Source organism: Onychomys torridus, chromosome 23 (genome assembly GCF_903995425.1).
Source record: "Onychomys torridus chromosome 23, mOncTor1.1, whole genome shotgun sequence".
NCBI classification, from domain to species: Eukaryota; Metazoa; Chordata; class Mammalia; order Rodentia; family Cricetidae; genus Onychomys; species Onychomys torridus.
Window position 1 is genome coordinate 21,112,949 of NC_050465.1, and position 14,482 is coordinate 21,127,430.

Consider the following 14,482-nt stretch of genomic DNA (forward strand, 5'->3'; position numbering starts at 1 on the left):
CCTGTGACCACTAGGTCCCTGCAAGACCAGAGGTGTGGATGCTGAATGAGGACCAGGTGATTTGGATGAATAAGGTACAGGTGAGGATGCTGAATAAGAAGAAGTTGAGCATGTGAATAAGGGCAGCTCTGTATGGACAGCTGGTCAAGGAAAGCATTCTCTAGAGTGGTTTCTGTTGCACAGGTGAACTCAAGGCACTTTAGAGAGCATATGTGAAACATGTTTGACTGGGTTGTCCTAAATATCACAGTTGGAGTATGGGAAGGAAATAATACACAGTTTTGTCGTATGATCCTTCTGAGGTTGAATAACCTGGTGTTTCCCCTCATACTGAGGTGGGGAGACATGAGCATAAGACAGAAAACCCCAGAACGGCCGGAAGTGGGGGTGGAGACAGCGCGTGATTGACTGGCTGAGAACCAATGCGAGGGCCAGCCCGGGCATAGCGGCGCCTTCAAGTTGAATGTGTGTTGTGTGTTGCGTTCTTAAATTTAGGAAAGGTGTATTAAGCGATTTATTTTTTCAGGGAATTATTTTATCTAGTGAACGTCAGGTGTACACCCTTACCACCTCTGTTAAACATGAAGACACACGTTTTATTGATAATTATTAACCTGAGATCCATTTTGGCAATCTGCCCCGGCCCATACTGTTAAGTGCTCTGCTGTACTGCTGTTTTTCAGGGTTCAGGAAGGAAGATCGGAGGTGTGTAAATCTACCACATTGGTGATGGAAGTGCCATGAAAGTGGGAGTCAATAATAAACACGTAGTTCCCACACTGTCCTGAATTCCAGGCTAGCTTGCGCCTGTATGTCTAGTTTTCCCAGACAGTGACACTCTTCACCTCCGTGTGCATCATTCCAGGGAATCGCCTTTTTGGTCTTGCTACTTCTGTTGTACTTAGGTGAGCTTGCCCGAAGCAGAGCTCTATGGACCTGGCTTAAATCCGTGGTTCTTTTCCTGGAGTAACTAATGTTTCCTCTTCTTAACACCCCGACAGCTTTCTGTTGGAGATTAAGATCAGGGATGCTAGTGAGCCTTCACCCCAGCCAGCAATTATTTAATTTCTGTAGCATCAGCATCCAGCAGCCATGTTCTGTTATGATGTTGGTGATAGGTTAAGTGAGATAATAAAAAAAAAAAAGAGGAAGCTGCAGAATGTTTAACACATGCCAAACGCTCAGAATTTGTTGGTTACTTTTTAAAAATTATTTTTATTGTATCGTTTTATGTGTATGGGTATTTTGCTCGCATGTATGTCTGGATCCCTGGAACTGGAGTTAGAGACGGTTGTGAGCTGCCATGTGGGTTCTGGGAATTGAACCTGGACCCCAGCTCTGGAAGAGCAGCCAGTTCTCTTAACTGCTGAGCCATCTCTCCAGCCCCCGTTGGTTACTTTTCTTCTCCTCCCTTCATGTTTTAATGGTTTTTCAGTTACATAAATCTTTCTATTATTGAATTATCTTAGTTTGTTATTTGGGTTTTGGTTTTTGTTCTTTTGTTTTGGTAATTTCTCCACCTGGGTAGTCATTTTTCTACCCCTAAATATAATCGGAAGAACACATTGGTAACTGCTTTTCCTCATAAATAGAGTGACAACTCTCACTGTCTTATAGGATACTGTAGTTTAAAAAAAAAGTTTTCAATTTATTAATAATAAACTGGGTCTTAGGGTTATTAATATTTGGACTTAGAAGAGATGGACTGTCCAGTTAACTCTCAAGAGAGTTGTGGGTGAGTGTGACCTCCAGATGGCAAACACAGTTTCAGAAGACACAGCAATGGAACACAGGTGGAGCTGAGAGCCCTTGACCCGGCAGGGGAGGAGGAATCCTGTGGCCTTAGTATTGGGAAGCCATCCCAGTCCGAGATTAGTGACTGTGAAAAGTGTCCTTCCAGTCTGGCACCAAACACTTTTTTTAAGGGGTGTTAGGGTGTCAGGGGTCAGCCCCCAGGCTCCCACTAGCTGCTAGTAAGCTGTCTACCATTGAGCCCCAGGAAGCTCCAATGTCTTGAGGCCAGAAAACGATGACCAGTAGATGGCGCTGCTTGTTGCACGATGCTGGCCTTGGGGTGAAAGCACTCTGCTTCTGTGGAGGCGCTGGAAGGGTGTCTGGTAGCAGCATGAGAGGCTCATGTTAGGTCTTTCCTGGGCTGGATTCTGCAATACTAGTGTCTGAGCAGCATCGTCAGATGGAATGTCCGGTCCTGGAATATCATGTATAAATGGACAGGATGTGGTCTCCGCTTGCCAGAAGAGATAGAGCTGAGAGGGGAAATCTGTGACAAGTGAGAAAACTGCTCTGGGCTAAAGATTTCAAGCCAACTCATGGCTCATGAGAAAGGTAGTCGATTTCTCTTACCTTTTTTGTTTTTTAACTCTAGGGCCATGGCTGACGAAAGCCAGGAGATGGGTGGCATCCATTTTCCTTTCCCCTTCCCACCCTATCCTATCCAGAAGGACTTCATGGCGGAGCTCTACAAGGTTTTGGAGGCTGGCAAGATTGGGATCTTCGAGAGTCCAACTGGCACAGTGAGTGTGTGGGCTGAGGGAGTGTCAGCCACTAAGACAACTTGGAGGTAGCCTTGCTTTCCTTGACGGTTCTCTCGTGTAGACATTGCCTTCCTTGAGAAGAAAGTGGGCACAGGAGTTATCAGTTTATCTTTCTGCACAGTACTGACTTCGCTGCTAAACTGTTAAACACAACACCACAGTCTGAGGAAAATCAGGCTAAAGGCAGCTGGGACTTTAAAATTGCAGTGGACACCGTAACACCAGTGCTTTGGGATTTCTCTGGCACACTACTGCCTTGATGTTGAGGGACATAAACATGGCTGTGGCTTTTCTCCAGGTTGGGTTACTGTTTTAGAGTAGGATATAGGTTCCTGCGTGCTGTTAGGAGCCCACCGAGGGACCCTCTGTTTTCCTTCCTGACCCAGATTGAGTGAGAGATGTACTTGAGGTGGGCTGTTGAGACTGATAGGGCTGTGGCTGGTGATCCCCAGCTTCTTTCCGCCATTCTGGTATGTTACCTTGCGACATGAGTACTATGTGATGGTGTGAAGATTCTCAAACTCTCACAGATATAAAAAGCCTTTGGTCCCTGTTAACTGAGTGCCTGGTGTCTGTGGAGCTTGGCAAGGTTGGACTACAGGAGGCTTTTCATATGAGTTTTCTGAAGGAACAAATAAAGGACAGTGAATTATCTCCATTCTTATGTGTGCAGAGGTACATCTCTAGAATTGACACTCAGGATTCTGGGACAGAAAATACGTCTTCTGGGATACTCCGTTGCTCCTTTTCATTCCTTTTATACCAGTGGTTCTCAACTTGGAGGTCGTGACCCCTTTGGGGAGTAAAAAAAAAAATGTCCCTTTCACAGGGATTGCATATCAGCTATCCTGCATATCAGATATTTACATTATGATTCATAGCAATAGCAAAATTACAGTTGTGAAGTAGCAACAAGAATAACTTTATGGTTGGTGGTCACCACACCTGAGGAACTGTATTAAAGCGTCGCAGCATTAGGAAGGTTGAGAGCTGCTGCTCTGTATGGTGAGTGGGAACATTTTCTGAGTGCCTTGTGAAGACTGTTCCATGGCTCAGGAGAGCATTTAGGTTTGCAGGGTTTTTGTTTTTATTACTTTTAAAACAGGGTTTCTCTGTGTTGTCCTGGCTGTTCTGGAACTCACTCTGTAGACCAGGCTGGCCCAGAGATCTATCTGCCTCTGCCTCTCAAGCGCTGGGATTAAAGGCGTGCGCTACCATAGCCTGGCTGGATCTGCAGCTTTTTAACAAGTCAACCTCTTTTAGTGCCGTTAACATTATTATTTTTAATTTCTATTCTACATTACTTGAGACAAACCAGGGCCTCAAGCATAGCGGTGGAGCCCTTTACTACCCACTTACCTTGCAGCCCTCTCAGTCTGTAACTTTTATGGGCTTATTACAATGCCTAAGCATGTGGGCCTTTAGTTACCTTTGGTGCTTGTGTTAGAGGGCACGCTGTTAATTTTGGAAGGTGATTTGGGGCGTACCCTTAGAAACTGCTGCTTCCTTTTTTGTGAGGCTATATAGGGCACTGTCCCTGGGCCACTGATGCGCGCTGGTGTCTTACCTGTCTTGTCCAGCACCATCTACAGACAGTGTTTCTTTTCACAGCCAGTATATGCCCACCATCCCCAGGCTCTTCTGGAGGAGTGCTGCTTGGGTTTCTTTCCATTTGGTGTTTCTGGAAGCTGAAACAGTGCAATGGGGTGTTTGTTCTTTAAGTTGTGTGAGCGGACTATTCCTCAGAAGGGTCATCCTACCAAGAACCATTCAAAATATTAATGAAAGTGATAGATTCCTCATCTCAGGACAGTGATATTCCATCATTATTTAGAAGTAGCAAGTACCCAATTTCTTACTTTACTGCCAGGTATTTTTTTGTGTGTTCTGCTTTCTGTGTGTGAACTGTCCTAACACTTGTGTCGGCTGCATGAGTGGATCTTACTGTTGTCTGTCCCAGTTTGGCATATATGTGGAAATGAGCTTTGAGAGTCAGTCAGCTCAGAGTCCCAGAGCTAGTAAGATGAGTTACTGTTTCATCTAGGATTGCAGGCGAGGAGTCTAAGGCTTACGGACCTCCCAGGGCAGGTAGGTCTAGAACCCTGGTCTGCAGACTCTCAGCTGCCCGGGACTAAGTAGGCAGAGGGATCAGTAGACAGAAGGCTAGCTCTAAAGATTCACCTGAAACCCAAATGGATCCTAGGAGCAGCAGCCTGGGGGACTCCTCCCTAGAACTGTGTCCCTCTCCTGGGACTTCATAGTATAGAGTACCACAGATTGGGTGCACAGCAGAAATCCGGCATCTTACAGTTCTGGAGTTTCAAGGTCTGGAATCAACATATTAGCAGGTTTGGTTCATTCTGAGGGCTGTGTGGGAAGGGTGTCCAGGCCCACTCCTTGGCTTGTAGATGCCATCTTCTTCCTGTGTTCCTTCATGGTGCCTTTCTTCTGTATGTGTCTCCATCTGCATGTCCCTTTCTCATAAGGTTCCCAGTCCTTGTAAGAATTAGGACCCACCTAAGAGCCTCGTGTTAACTAATGGGACCCGCCGTGATTCTGTTTCCAGGTAAGTTCACATCCGGAGATACTGGAGTTAGAGTTCAGCATAGGGGATGCATGTCAACCTGTGAAGGGCCCATGGACAACTGACCTTAGTCAAGAACAGTGTTGTGGACAGCAGTCATCCTCAACAGTAGGGACTCGTGTGACTGATTATGTTGTGTCCGCACTTCAGTTGCCTTAGAGCTTAGAGTCCAATGTGGCCTTGGCAAGAATTTGGGATTTCATGCTTTCTTTTTGTTTTTGTTTTCAAGACAGGGTTTCTCGGTGTAGCTTTGGAGCCTGTCCTGGAACTCACTCTGTAGCGTAGGCTGGCCTGGAACTCACAGACATCCTCCTGCCTCTGCCTCCCGAGTGCTGGGACTAACGGCGTGCGCCACCACCGCCCGGATGGATTTCATGCTTTGTATTTCTTGGCTATTAGTGAATTTTTTTCCGCCAGTGTTAGTTATATTAACTTGCAGTGTTTGTAAGTTGAGAAAACACTTGCATTCTTTTGGAACGTGGAGCTCTGTGGTTTCAAAGCTGCTGGTTACTGCTTCTTGGACCAGGTTACACACCCTCTTTCCTGTTTCTGTGGACTCTGCTACTAACTTGTTTCCTTTCGGGATGGTCTCAGAGCATGCTCATGCTGAGAAGTACAGCTTCTGACTATTAATTGGGGAGCTGTCCTTCTGGGAAGCTTGGCTGCTGGCCGTGTTTGAGGTCACTCTTCTTCCTGCAGGGCAAGTCCTTAAGTCTCCTTTGTGGGGCCCTCTCCTGGCTCCGTGACTTTGAACAGAAGAGATTACAGGCAGAGGCTCGTCTCCTTGCACCTGGGACTGGCCCCACCTGTGGTGGGCAGAACTCGCTCCCATCTTCCTCATCTTGCCAAGAGCCCTCTGACACCCCGAGGCCTGGCGGAGAACCTGACTGGGTCACTGAATTTGTTCAGAAGAAGGAAGAAAGGGACCTGGTGGAGAGGCTGAAGGTGAGCTCTGAGGGGCTGAGAGAGGGGAGCGATCAGGGACACAGCTTCTCTTGTAGCTAGAGTTTTCCTGCCTGGCCCAGGGTCAGGACAAATCTCTTACCCGCCAGTCCCACAGCTGCTCAGACCCAGCCAAGTAAACACACAGAGACTTACACTGCTTACAAACTGTCCGGCCATGGCAGGCTTCTTGCTAACTGTTCTTCTATCTTAAATTAACCCATTTCTATTAGTCTATAAGTTGCCACGTGGCTCATGGCTCACCACTATCTTAACACATTGCTTCTCATCATGATGGCTGGCAGCGTCTCTCTGCCTCAGCCTTCCTGTTCCCAGAATTCTCTTCTCTGTTTGTCCTGCCTATACTTCCTGCCTGGCTACTGGCCAATCAGCATTTTATTTATATAGAGCGACATCCACAGCATTCCCTGATTATTTTCAATTTATTACAAGTTGAGGAATTCCACATTCTTTGTTTTGGTGGTCCCTTTCAACCCTTCTGTGAACCTGTGTGGCTGTCGCTGTCTTTCTGATGCCAGCAGACCTTTCCCATTTATGGCTCACTTGGTGAGGGAATCGGTTGAAGAATGACTTTTGTGTACCCCAGAGTAAGAGGATGTAGCTCTTTTGCACTGAGCAGTGGGGCCAGGCCTGCAGGGATGGAGTATGGGGGGGGGGGTGGGGGGAGGGTTGGAGGAGAGGTGTGTGAGGGAAAGGCAAGTAGGCCCCTAGTAGACTCCTCGCTGAGAAGGGCCCGGTGTGGCCCCTCCTGTAGGAGTCTTGCTGCTGTCCCTGTCCTTTAGGAGGAGCAGGTGAAGAGAAGGAAGCGAGAGGAGCGTCTGCAGCAGGTCTGCCAGGACGGAAGAAGGTTCAAGTTTGCAGCTAAGCGCATGGTGAGCATCTGGAGTGCTGTGGCCTGCGAGGCAGCTGGACGCTGCCTGCGGTCGAGGTGAGAGACCAGAGTGGCAGACTCCAGTCCTTGCTCTGTTGGCCAATAGCTAGGGATCTTAAGTGGTGGAGAACTTGAGTCTGGAAGAGGAATTCTTGAGCCGGGTAGGGAGGCTCATGAGATGATGAGGTTAGTCGGGGTGCCCTGTCCTTGGTGACAGCGGCGCCAGGGGCCAGCTCTGTCAGGGAGTCGGCGAGGACCCAGTGCTGAGACTTCTTTTTGTCTTTGTTCCTACCCAGAAGAAGGAGGAAGAGGAGACCGAGACTCTCCTGCGCCTCAGCAGGGAGATGCTGGCTGAAGGGACCGGGCCAGAACACCCGGAGCAGCTGGCGTGCGGGGAGGAGGAGCTGGTTCTGGCAGAGTACGAGAGTGATGAGGGAGGGGCCAGCAGGTGAGAGAGGCCTCTGCTGCAGTCAGTCCACAGCCCTGCTGGTGCGGCCCCACCCTCAGGCCACCTGACAAGAGGGCCTGATAGCCTGCTGCCCTTCACTCTGTCCGCCTTTTCTTTAGAGTCCATAAATGCTGGTGACAGCCATGGCTGGCCTTTACTCTGTGCTGGTCCCTTGTATGTGTTGAGATAGTTTTCCCTGTGGTAGCTCAGTGGTGGAATCCTGGAGGCTGTGGATTGGTCAAGTGCCGTGTCTTGGCCATTGCTGTGGGCTTATAAATGGAGGGGAGAGCTGGGCCTGGACCTAGGCCACCTGGCTCTAGATCCCATATTCTCCACCACTAAACCTAAGCATGTGTGGAGTGCATGGACCTAACTGTCAAGGAGGTCCTGACTCAGACTTGGACACTGTTTTAAGGCTTCTGGTCCAGGTGGGCAGGTTCCCATTTTATGAGCTTCACTTGGGGGTGAATCAGGAAACCCCGAATAGGAGGGACTTGGTCGCTTCTGCACCTCACAGAGCCTTTCCAGACCCTCTTTTCTCATTCCCACCTTAATTCTCATGGAGGGAGTCCTGGTCTGGGTGCTACCGCCCAGAGTTACACCCTGAATAGGCTCAGTGACCATAGGCGGACATGGCGTGGCCATTAGGGGAACAGAACATAGCTCCCCCTACCTGGGGATCTGCGTGGGATTGATCTATGGGACTCTGAGTAGTCAGTTGAGGTGGGCTGGGTGTAACTCTGTCCATGAGCAGCATTTCAGGGCTGGGAGGTGGGTGGTCAGTAAGCACACAGCGCCAGTTTGAAGCCAGAGTGTTTGCTGCAGACAAGGAGTGCAGCAGTGTGTGTGGAGACAGGCCAGAGGGGAGGCCTCTGAGGGGCCAGTGTGTTAAGACAGAGGCTCAGGAAACCTAGGGCATGAAGGCTCTGAAGAGGGACCCGTAAGCTCAATGGGCTGAAAGTGGGGACAGTGTGTGCTTGAGGGGAACCCCAAGTGTCAGAACAGAGAGGTGAAGGAAGAGAGAGAAGACCCAAGGTTGAAGTAGTTGGACATTTCTATAAGCCTCAGAGCCCGTCCATACTTTATGGATGTCATAGTCATTACAGCTGGAGGCTGCGGAAGGGTTAACTGAGCCAGAGTGATATGTTCCATTTCCAGTACTAGGGAGGTCCTTCAAGCATTAAAGTTCATGGCTGTTTCTGATGGCACAAGGATTAAAGCAGCTTTATTGCTCTTCTGTGAAGGCCGCGACGGGTCCCATATGTGTCGTGCTCTGGTGGACACTGGTTGTCACATGGACTGATTGTTTCTAGTGTAACTCCATAGCCTAAGAACACGCATGAATTCAGAAAGGATAAATACAGGCTCTTTATAGCTAGCCCCTATGCAGCACACCTGTTTGACTCACAGCCACCCTTTGCCAGACACCAGAGGGGCAGCTGCTTTGTCTTCTTAAATGCGCAAGTCTACCCTTCTCTGTTTGAGGGTTTTCTAATGTTCAAAACACCCTTCTCTCCTCCCGAGGCAGATGTCCTCACTTCCTTCAGGGCCCACTCTGGTCCTACAGCCTGGACAAGGACCGCAGGTCCCCCAGCTTCCTACGACCTGGACAAGGACTGCAGGTCCCCCAGCTTCCTACGGCCTGGACAAGGACCTCAGGTCCCCCAGCTTCCTACGGCCTGGACAAGGACCTCGGGTCCTCCAGCTTCCTACAGCCCGGACAAGGCCCTCGGGCCCTCCAGCTTCCTATGGCTGGACAAGGACCTCGGGTCCTCCAGCTTCCTATGGCCTAGACTAGGACAGCAGGTCCTCTGGACACACAGATCCCATCTACAGAGGGCTTGCTCTCACCTGGCATTGTGGCATATACCTGTTACTGCAGAAGTTGAGTGTATGAGGTGGGAAAATATTAGGGTTATGGTCGATCTGGGGGTGCTGAGTGGTGGTGGCACACAAATCTCAGCACTCAGACGCCGAGACAAAAGATCTCTGAGTTCAAGGCCAACCTGGTCTATAGAGTGAGTTCCAGGACCGCCAGGGCTATGTGGAGAAACCTGTCTTGAAAAACAAACAAAATAAAACAAAACAAAACAAAATCAGCCTGGGGTATGTAGTTAGATTCTGAGGAAAAAGTAAAAGCATTTTTATTTTATTTTATTTTTTAAATCTCTTTCCCAGATCCTGCTAACTGCCCCACTTGTATGAGCAATATACATTCAAACTTTTCACAGAACTGATGACAGCTCCTCACTGGCTGTGAAGTTAGCCCTCCAGTTAGTCTCTACAAACCCCACGGCATGACATTAAAGAAATGATTTGGAAGGAAAACCTTCCTTTTTTAAAATCGAGTATGCTGCTCGATTGAGTTGGCGTGTTCATGTAGGAGACCTTGTGTCTCTGTGGAGCCGGGTAGTGTTAACTGAATCTCCTTTCCTGGCCCTGGTGCAATGGGTCCTTTGCTCTGGGAGGGCAGACCGAAGCTGTGGTCAGAGCCGACATCTCGCTTGTTCCGCCAGGCCGTGTGGGCTTCACTCGGGAACTGGGCACAGGATTCTTGTAGCCAGGTTGGGGGCACAGCAGAGACAAGAGAAGCCGGGTTCTTGGCTTGTACCCATGACAGGAGACACAGGAGAAACTCACTTCGAGATGGGGAGGTACCATAACGGGTGGCAGGGCAGAGCCCCAGCCACACCCCGGGAGGACAGGGAAGAGGCATCAGTGTTTGTGAGGAAGCAGCAGATAGAGGGAAGAGTTCAAGGCCCCGGGGTAACAGAGGGGAGGTTCTCCACTTCACGGCAGAGTGGCCCTGTTGATGTCTGAGTAAAGGGCTGCCCTCCTGCTTGTCAGTGAGCGCCCAGAGCACATTCCAGTGCTTTTAGGTATTTGTTGTCCTGTGTGTGCCGTGTGAAAACTCGCCTCTGTGTTTGTCTGTCTCTTAGAGTGGATGAGGAGGATGAGGATAACTTGGAGGAAGAACATATAACCAAGGTAAGCTCAGCTGCCTACTCCTTGGATGCTTCTAGAGGCAGGAGAGGAGAGTTCCTAGGTCCAGGACTCTTTGTTCTAGCAGTTTCTCGGCCTCCTGTGGGTGAAGAGCTCCCAGCCTTCGAGGTGTGTGCTTCCCAAATGCAGAGCACTGATTGCTCTTGTTGCTCCCTTGACTAGCTGGGCTCTGAGGGGAGACCTCCGGAGGTGCAGCATTTGGGGCCAAGGACTCACAGAGTTTCCCTTTGCAGTGGGCACCAGTGAGGGCAAGGGCGGAGCAAGCCAGTGTGCCCTCATTATTCTTGGACTCTCACGGTGTGTTTCTCTTCCTGCTTGTATTTCACATGCGTGGAGTGTAGTGAGTCATGTGTGGTCTGTCACTCTCCATTTTAAAAGTACATGGTTTCATCCAAGATGGATCTTTTCTGTTGAAAGTAGGTGTCCTCCTCTGCTCTTCTGTCTCCTCACTGCTGAATCCTAGAGTAACCAGAATGTGCACCTCAGGCTCCATCTTTCCCTTCAGGGCACATGTAGGGAATAACTTTCCACCTGTGTTCTCCGAGGGCTGAGGGTCACTGCTGAATCCGGAGTCAGTGCTGTGGGGAAACTCGCTCTCCGAGGGTCTCCAGCTCCTGCGGTGTGGCAGGAATTGAGGTCAGGTGTGAGTTGTTTGAGTCCTGGGGACTGCTTGAACTTCTAGAGCACTGCTAAGCCCTCCTCAGGGTTAGCTGACCTGAGCTGATGTGTGCACTTGTAACCGCCTGCCTTCCTCCTGCAGGACCTCAGGCTGTATGAGCTAGTCAGACCCCTCTTTGAACCCTTTCTTTCTTCTGGTCAGATTTATTACTGCAGTCGGACACACTCACAGCTGGCCCAGTTCATACAGGAAGTACGGAAGAGCCCTTTTGGCAAGGAAACCCGGCAAGTCTCTCTTGGCTCTCAGCAGGTAGGCAAAGTGGGTGGGTAGGGGAGCTCAGCCCAGACAGATTCCTGTTCTGTGTCTTTTGTCTTGGCCCAGCATAGAAAACTGGTGGGGTGGAGGCGGGGGTGGGGGGGGATCCCTGCTCCTTTGTTCTCAAGGTTATTGTTCTGGAGAAGGTGCAGGAGTAACAGGCTGGGTGGTGGCCCTTCCTGTGACCTTTAGCCAGCACCATTGTGGTCTGCCTCTTTAATGGAAGCCTGTCCGTAGTCGTCAGTATTAAAGATGTGAGCTCACTAAGGAGTGCAGAGAGTGGGGTAAATAGTCTTTCCAGACCAGATGGTCAGTGAGAACATAGGTACAGATGGAGCAGGTGTATTTAGGAATACTTATGCATGTATGTATGCATATGGCTGTAATATCAATTGATGGAAAACGGCCATGAGTTTGAAAGAGATCAAGGAGCATTTGCAGGGAGGAAAGGGAAGGGAAAAATAGTGTAATTATAATGTCAAAAAGTAGAGATTAAAAACTGTACTATTGTTCATGCTTCTCTCATCCAGTCCCAGAGACGACAACAAAGGCCAGCATATTTTATTCAATGAGCTGTTTCCTAAAAACCTCCTAGAAAACTCACCCTTTGGTTGGAAAGAAACAGAATATCAGCACATTAAAAAACATTCATTTAAGTCGGGCATGGTGGTGGGAGCTCATCTTTAATTCCAACACATGGGGAGGCAGAGGCAGGCAAATCAGCCTGGTCGATGTAGTGAGCTCCAGGAAGTCAGAGCTATGTAGTGAGACCCTGTCTCAAAAAAAAAGAAAAAGCTGGGTGGTGGTGGTGCATGCCTTTAATCCCAGCACTTGGGAGTCAGAAGCAGGCCAATCTCTGTGAGTTTGAGGCCAACTTGGTCTACAGAGTGAGTTCCAGGACAGCCAGGGATACACAGGAAACCCTGTCTTGAACCTCCCCCTTCAAAAAACCCCCAAAACAAAAACCAACAAACTAAACAAACAAAAAAAACCCCAAACCTCTCATACCCAAATGGGGCCAGGGCTCTAGCTGCAAAGAAGCAAGCTTCAAAAAAATATAAAATGGGCTGGAGAGATGACTCGGTAAATAAGAAAGAGCACTTGTTGCTCTTCCAGAGGATCCAGGTTCAGTTTCTAGCATCTACATGGCAGCTAACAATCATCTGTTACTCTAGTCCAGGTGATCGTAGGCTGTCTTCTAGCCTCCTTGGGGACCAGACACACATGGTGCACAGACATACATGTGGACAGAACACCCACACACCTAAACTAAGAGTAGGTAAGTCCACACTGACCAGTCCAGAGCACAGTGGGTGGCACGTTTGAAGACAACAGCTCCAGTCTCAGAAAAGGTGATGAGTTTTGTGTATACCTTGGGCACAAACAAGTTTCTTTCCTTCAGGAGGGCATAAGAGCAATTTAGTGGTCACGTTTATATTAATGGTCCATGCTGTATTTGAGAGGAAACAGGTCAATATTTAGGGTTGACTGAGTGTGAACTTGGTGGTTGAGGTTTGCCCAATGTGCATGAAGACCCCTGCCCTCTCTCTCCTCCTCTCCTGCCTTATAGAACCTTTGTGTGCATGAAGATGTGAAAAGCCTGGGTTCTGTGCAGCTTATGAATGACCGCTGTGTGGACCTGCAGAGAAGCAAACACGGTATGCAGAGGAACGTGGGCTGTGCTGGACAGTGGGAGTGGCAGAAATGCTTGCTCTGACCCATTTTCTAGCCACCATTTTTGGCTTTGTTCTAGTGGCTGTCTGCTCTCTGACCCCAGATAAGTTTATTTCGGGGTACACACAGTATTTCAGGCAACACAATACCCACCACATTTCCCTTATTTTTGTGTAAAATTTAAAAAAGGTTATAACTAATACAAGAAAAATCATATCCTATAAGTATATACAATATACAAAGTCAAGATTACATTAATGATGTCTAGTCCATTAACATTTGACAGATTCAGGTGAAAAACTCCATTATATATAACAATGTCCAGTCCAGTAATATTTGATAAACTCAGACCAAAAATTTTTCAGTACTTATCCTATTTAAAACAAGTAGTTCCTTTTTTAAAAGTAGATTCCATAATCTCCCTTTTTATCTTACATATCCATATTCTCTTTTTTCTTTTCATAGTAAATTCAATAATCTACCTTTTGTCATGTTTATATCTTCTCCTTTTTCTTTTTACAGTAGATTCAGTGATCTACCCATTTATCCTATTATTTCTTTATCCTTTTTCTCAGAGTAGATTCATTGATCTACCTCATATCTAATCTCCATGTTCAGCTCTTTTCCTGACCATTAACAATTAACAACTTGTAACCAACCATCATAAACAATGACAATATCCAAAACTCATTAAACGACCAAAAACCTACCCTCCCACCTCTTGGGAATGTGGGCGTCATTTCTTAAAATTACTTCCATCTTTAGGGGATCCTGAAAAGAAAATTTTTGGGTTAATTGTCAAGTCCTGTATCATTTGTCCCACCGCTGCATAATGAGAAAGTGCAGGGCTTGTTTCAAGTCCTTGTTCAAGTAGTCTGTCAGGCTGGATCATCTCAGCTAGCCATCTCAATATTGTCCTGAGTAGTTTGTAGTCTAAAGTCGAGCTTTCCGAGGTGTTAATCAGCCTAATGGCTTTATCATAGTCCATGTGGAATCATCATTGTGGGATCCTGTCATCTTTTTGAAGACTTCAAAGTCACTGTTAGGTGTGGTCATGGTTCCCCTTTAGATTTTTTTTTTTTTTTTTTTGGTGCCTCCTCTGTGGTTTGGAGCAATCACAGTCTGATAAATGTCTGTCTCTTGGAACCATGAATGTTTTTCCCTAGAAGAGAACATCTTCACAGCAATTTCTCCCCACCATTTGTCTTGCCAAACTTTTTCCAACTGACCTCTGCCGATGCTTTCTTGTAACATGATGGTCCTGGCAATTCTCTGAACAATCAGCAGTAAACACTTCGTCCCAGGTAGCAGCATCACCACAGTCACCAACACAATGAGAAACAGCCGGCAACTCGGAGCAGCAGCCGCTGCCTCCATGGTCCCACCGCAAACGTTTGTGGTTGGGTCCTGGGCCGAAACTTATCTTTAGCAAGCCTCCTGGGCTGGCCTC

General features: G+C 48.1%; 1 protein-coding gene across 1 annotated transcript in view; it reads left to right on the forward strand.

Annotated features, from left to right (window-relative positions):
- Positions 1-2,103: 2,103 nt before the first annotated feature.
- Ddx11 (DEAD/H-box helicase 11) overlaps positions 2,104-14,482 on the forward strand; it is a 38,803-nt gene continuing 26,424 nt past the window's right edge. The window contains exons 1-7 of the mRNA XM_036173700.1: positions 2,104-2,290; positions 2,387-2,534; positions 5,839-6,084; positions 6,885-6,974; positions 7,270-7,421; positions 10,361-10,409; positions 12,929-13,016. Coding sequence (XP_036029593.1) covers positions 2,220-2,290; positions 2,387-2,534; positions 5,839-6,084; positions 6,885-6,974; positions 7,270-7,421; positions 10,361-10,409; positions 12,929-13,016 — 844 coding nt within the window. The 5' untranslated portion in view covers positions 2,104-2,219. The remainder of the gene's footprint in view (positions 2,291-2,386; positions 2,535-5,838; positions 6,085-6,884; positions 6,975-7,269; positions 7,422-10,360; positions 10,410-12,928; positions 13,017-14,482) is intronic.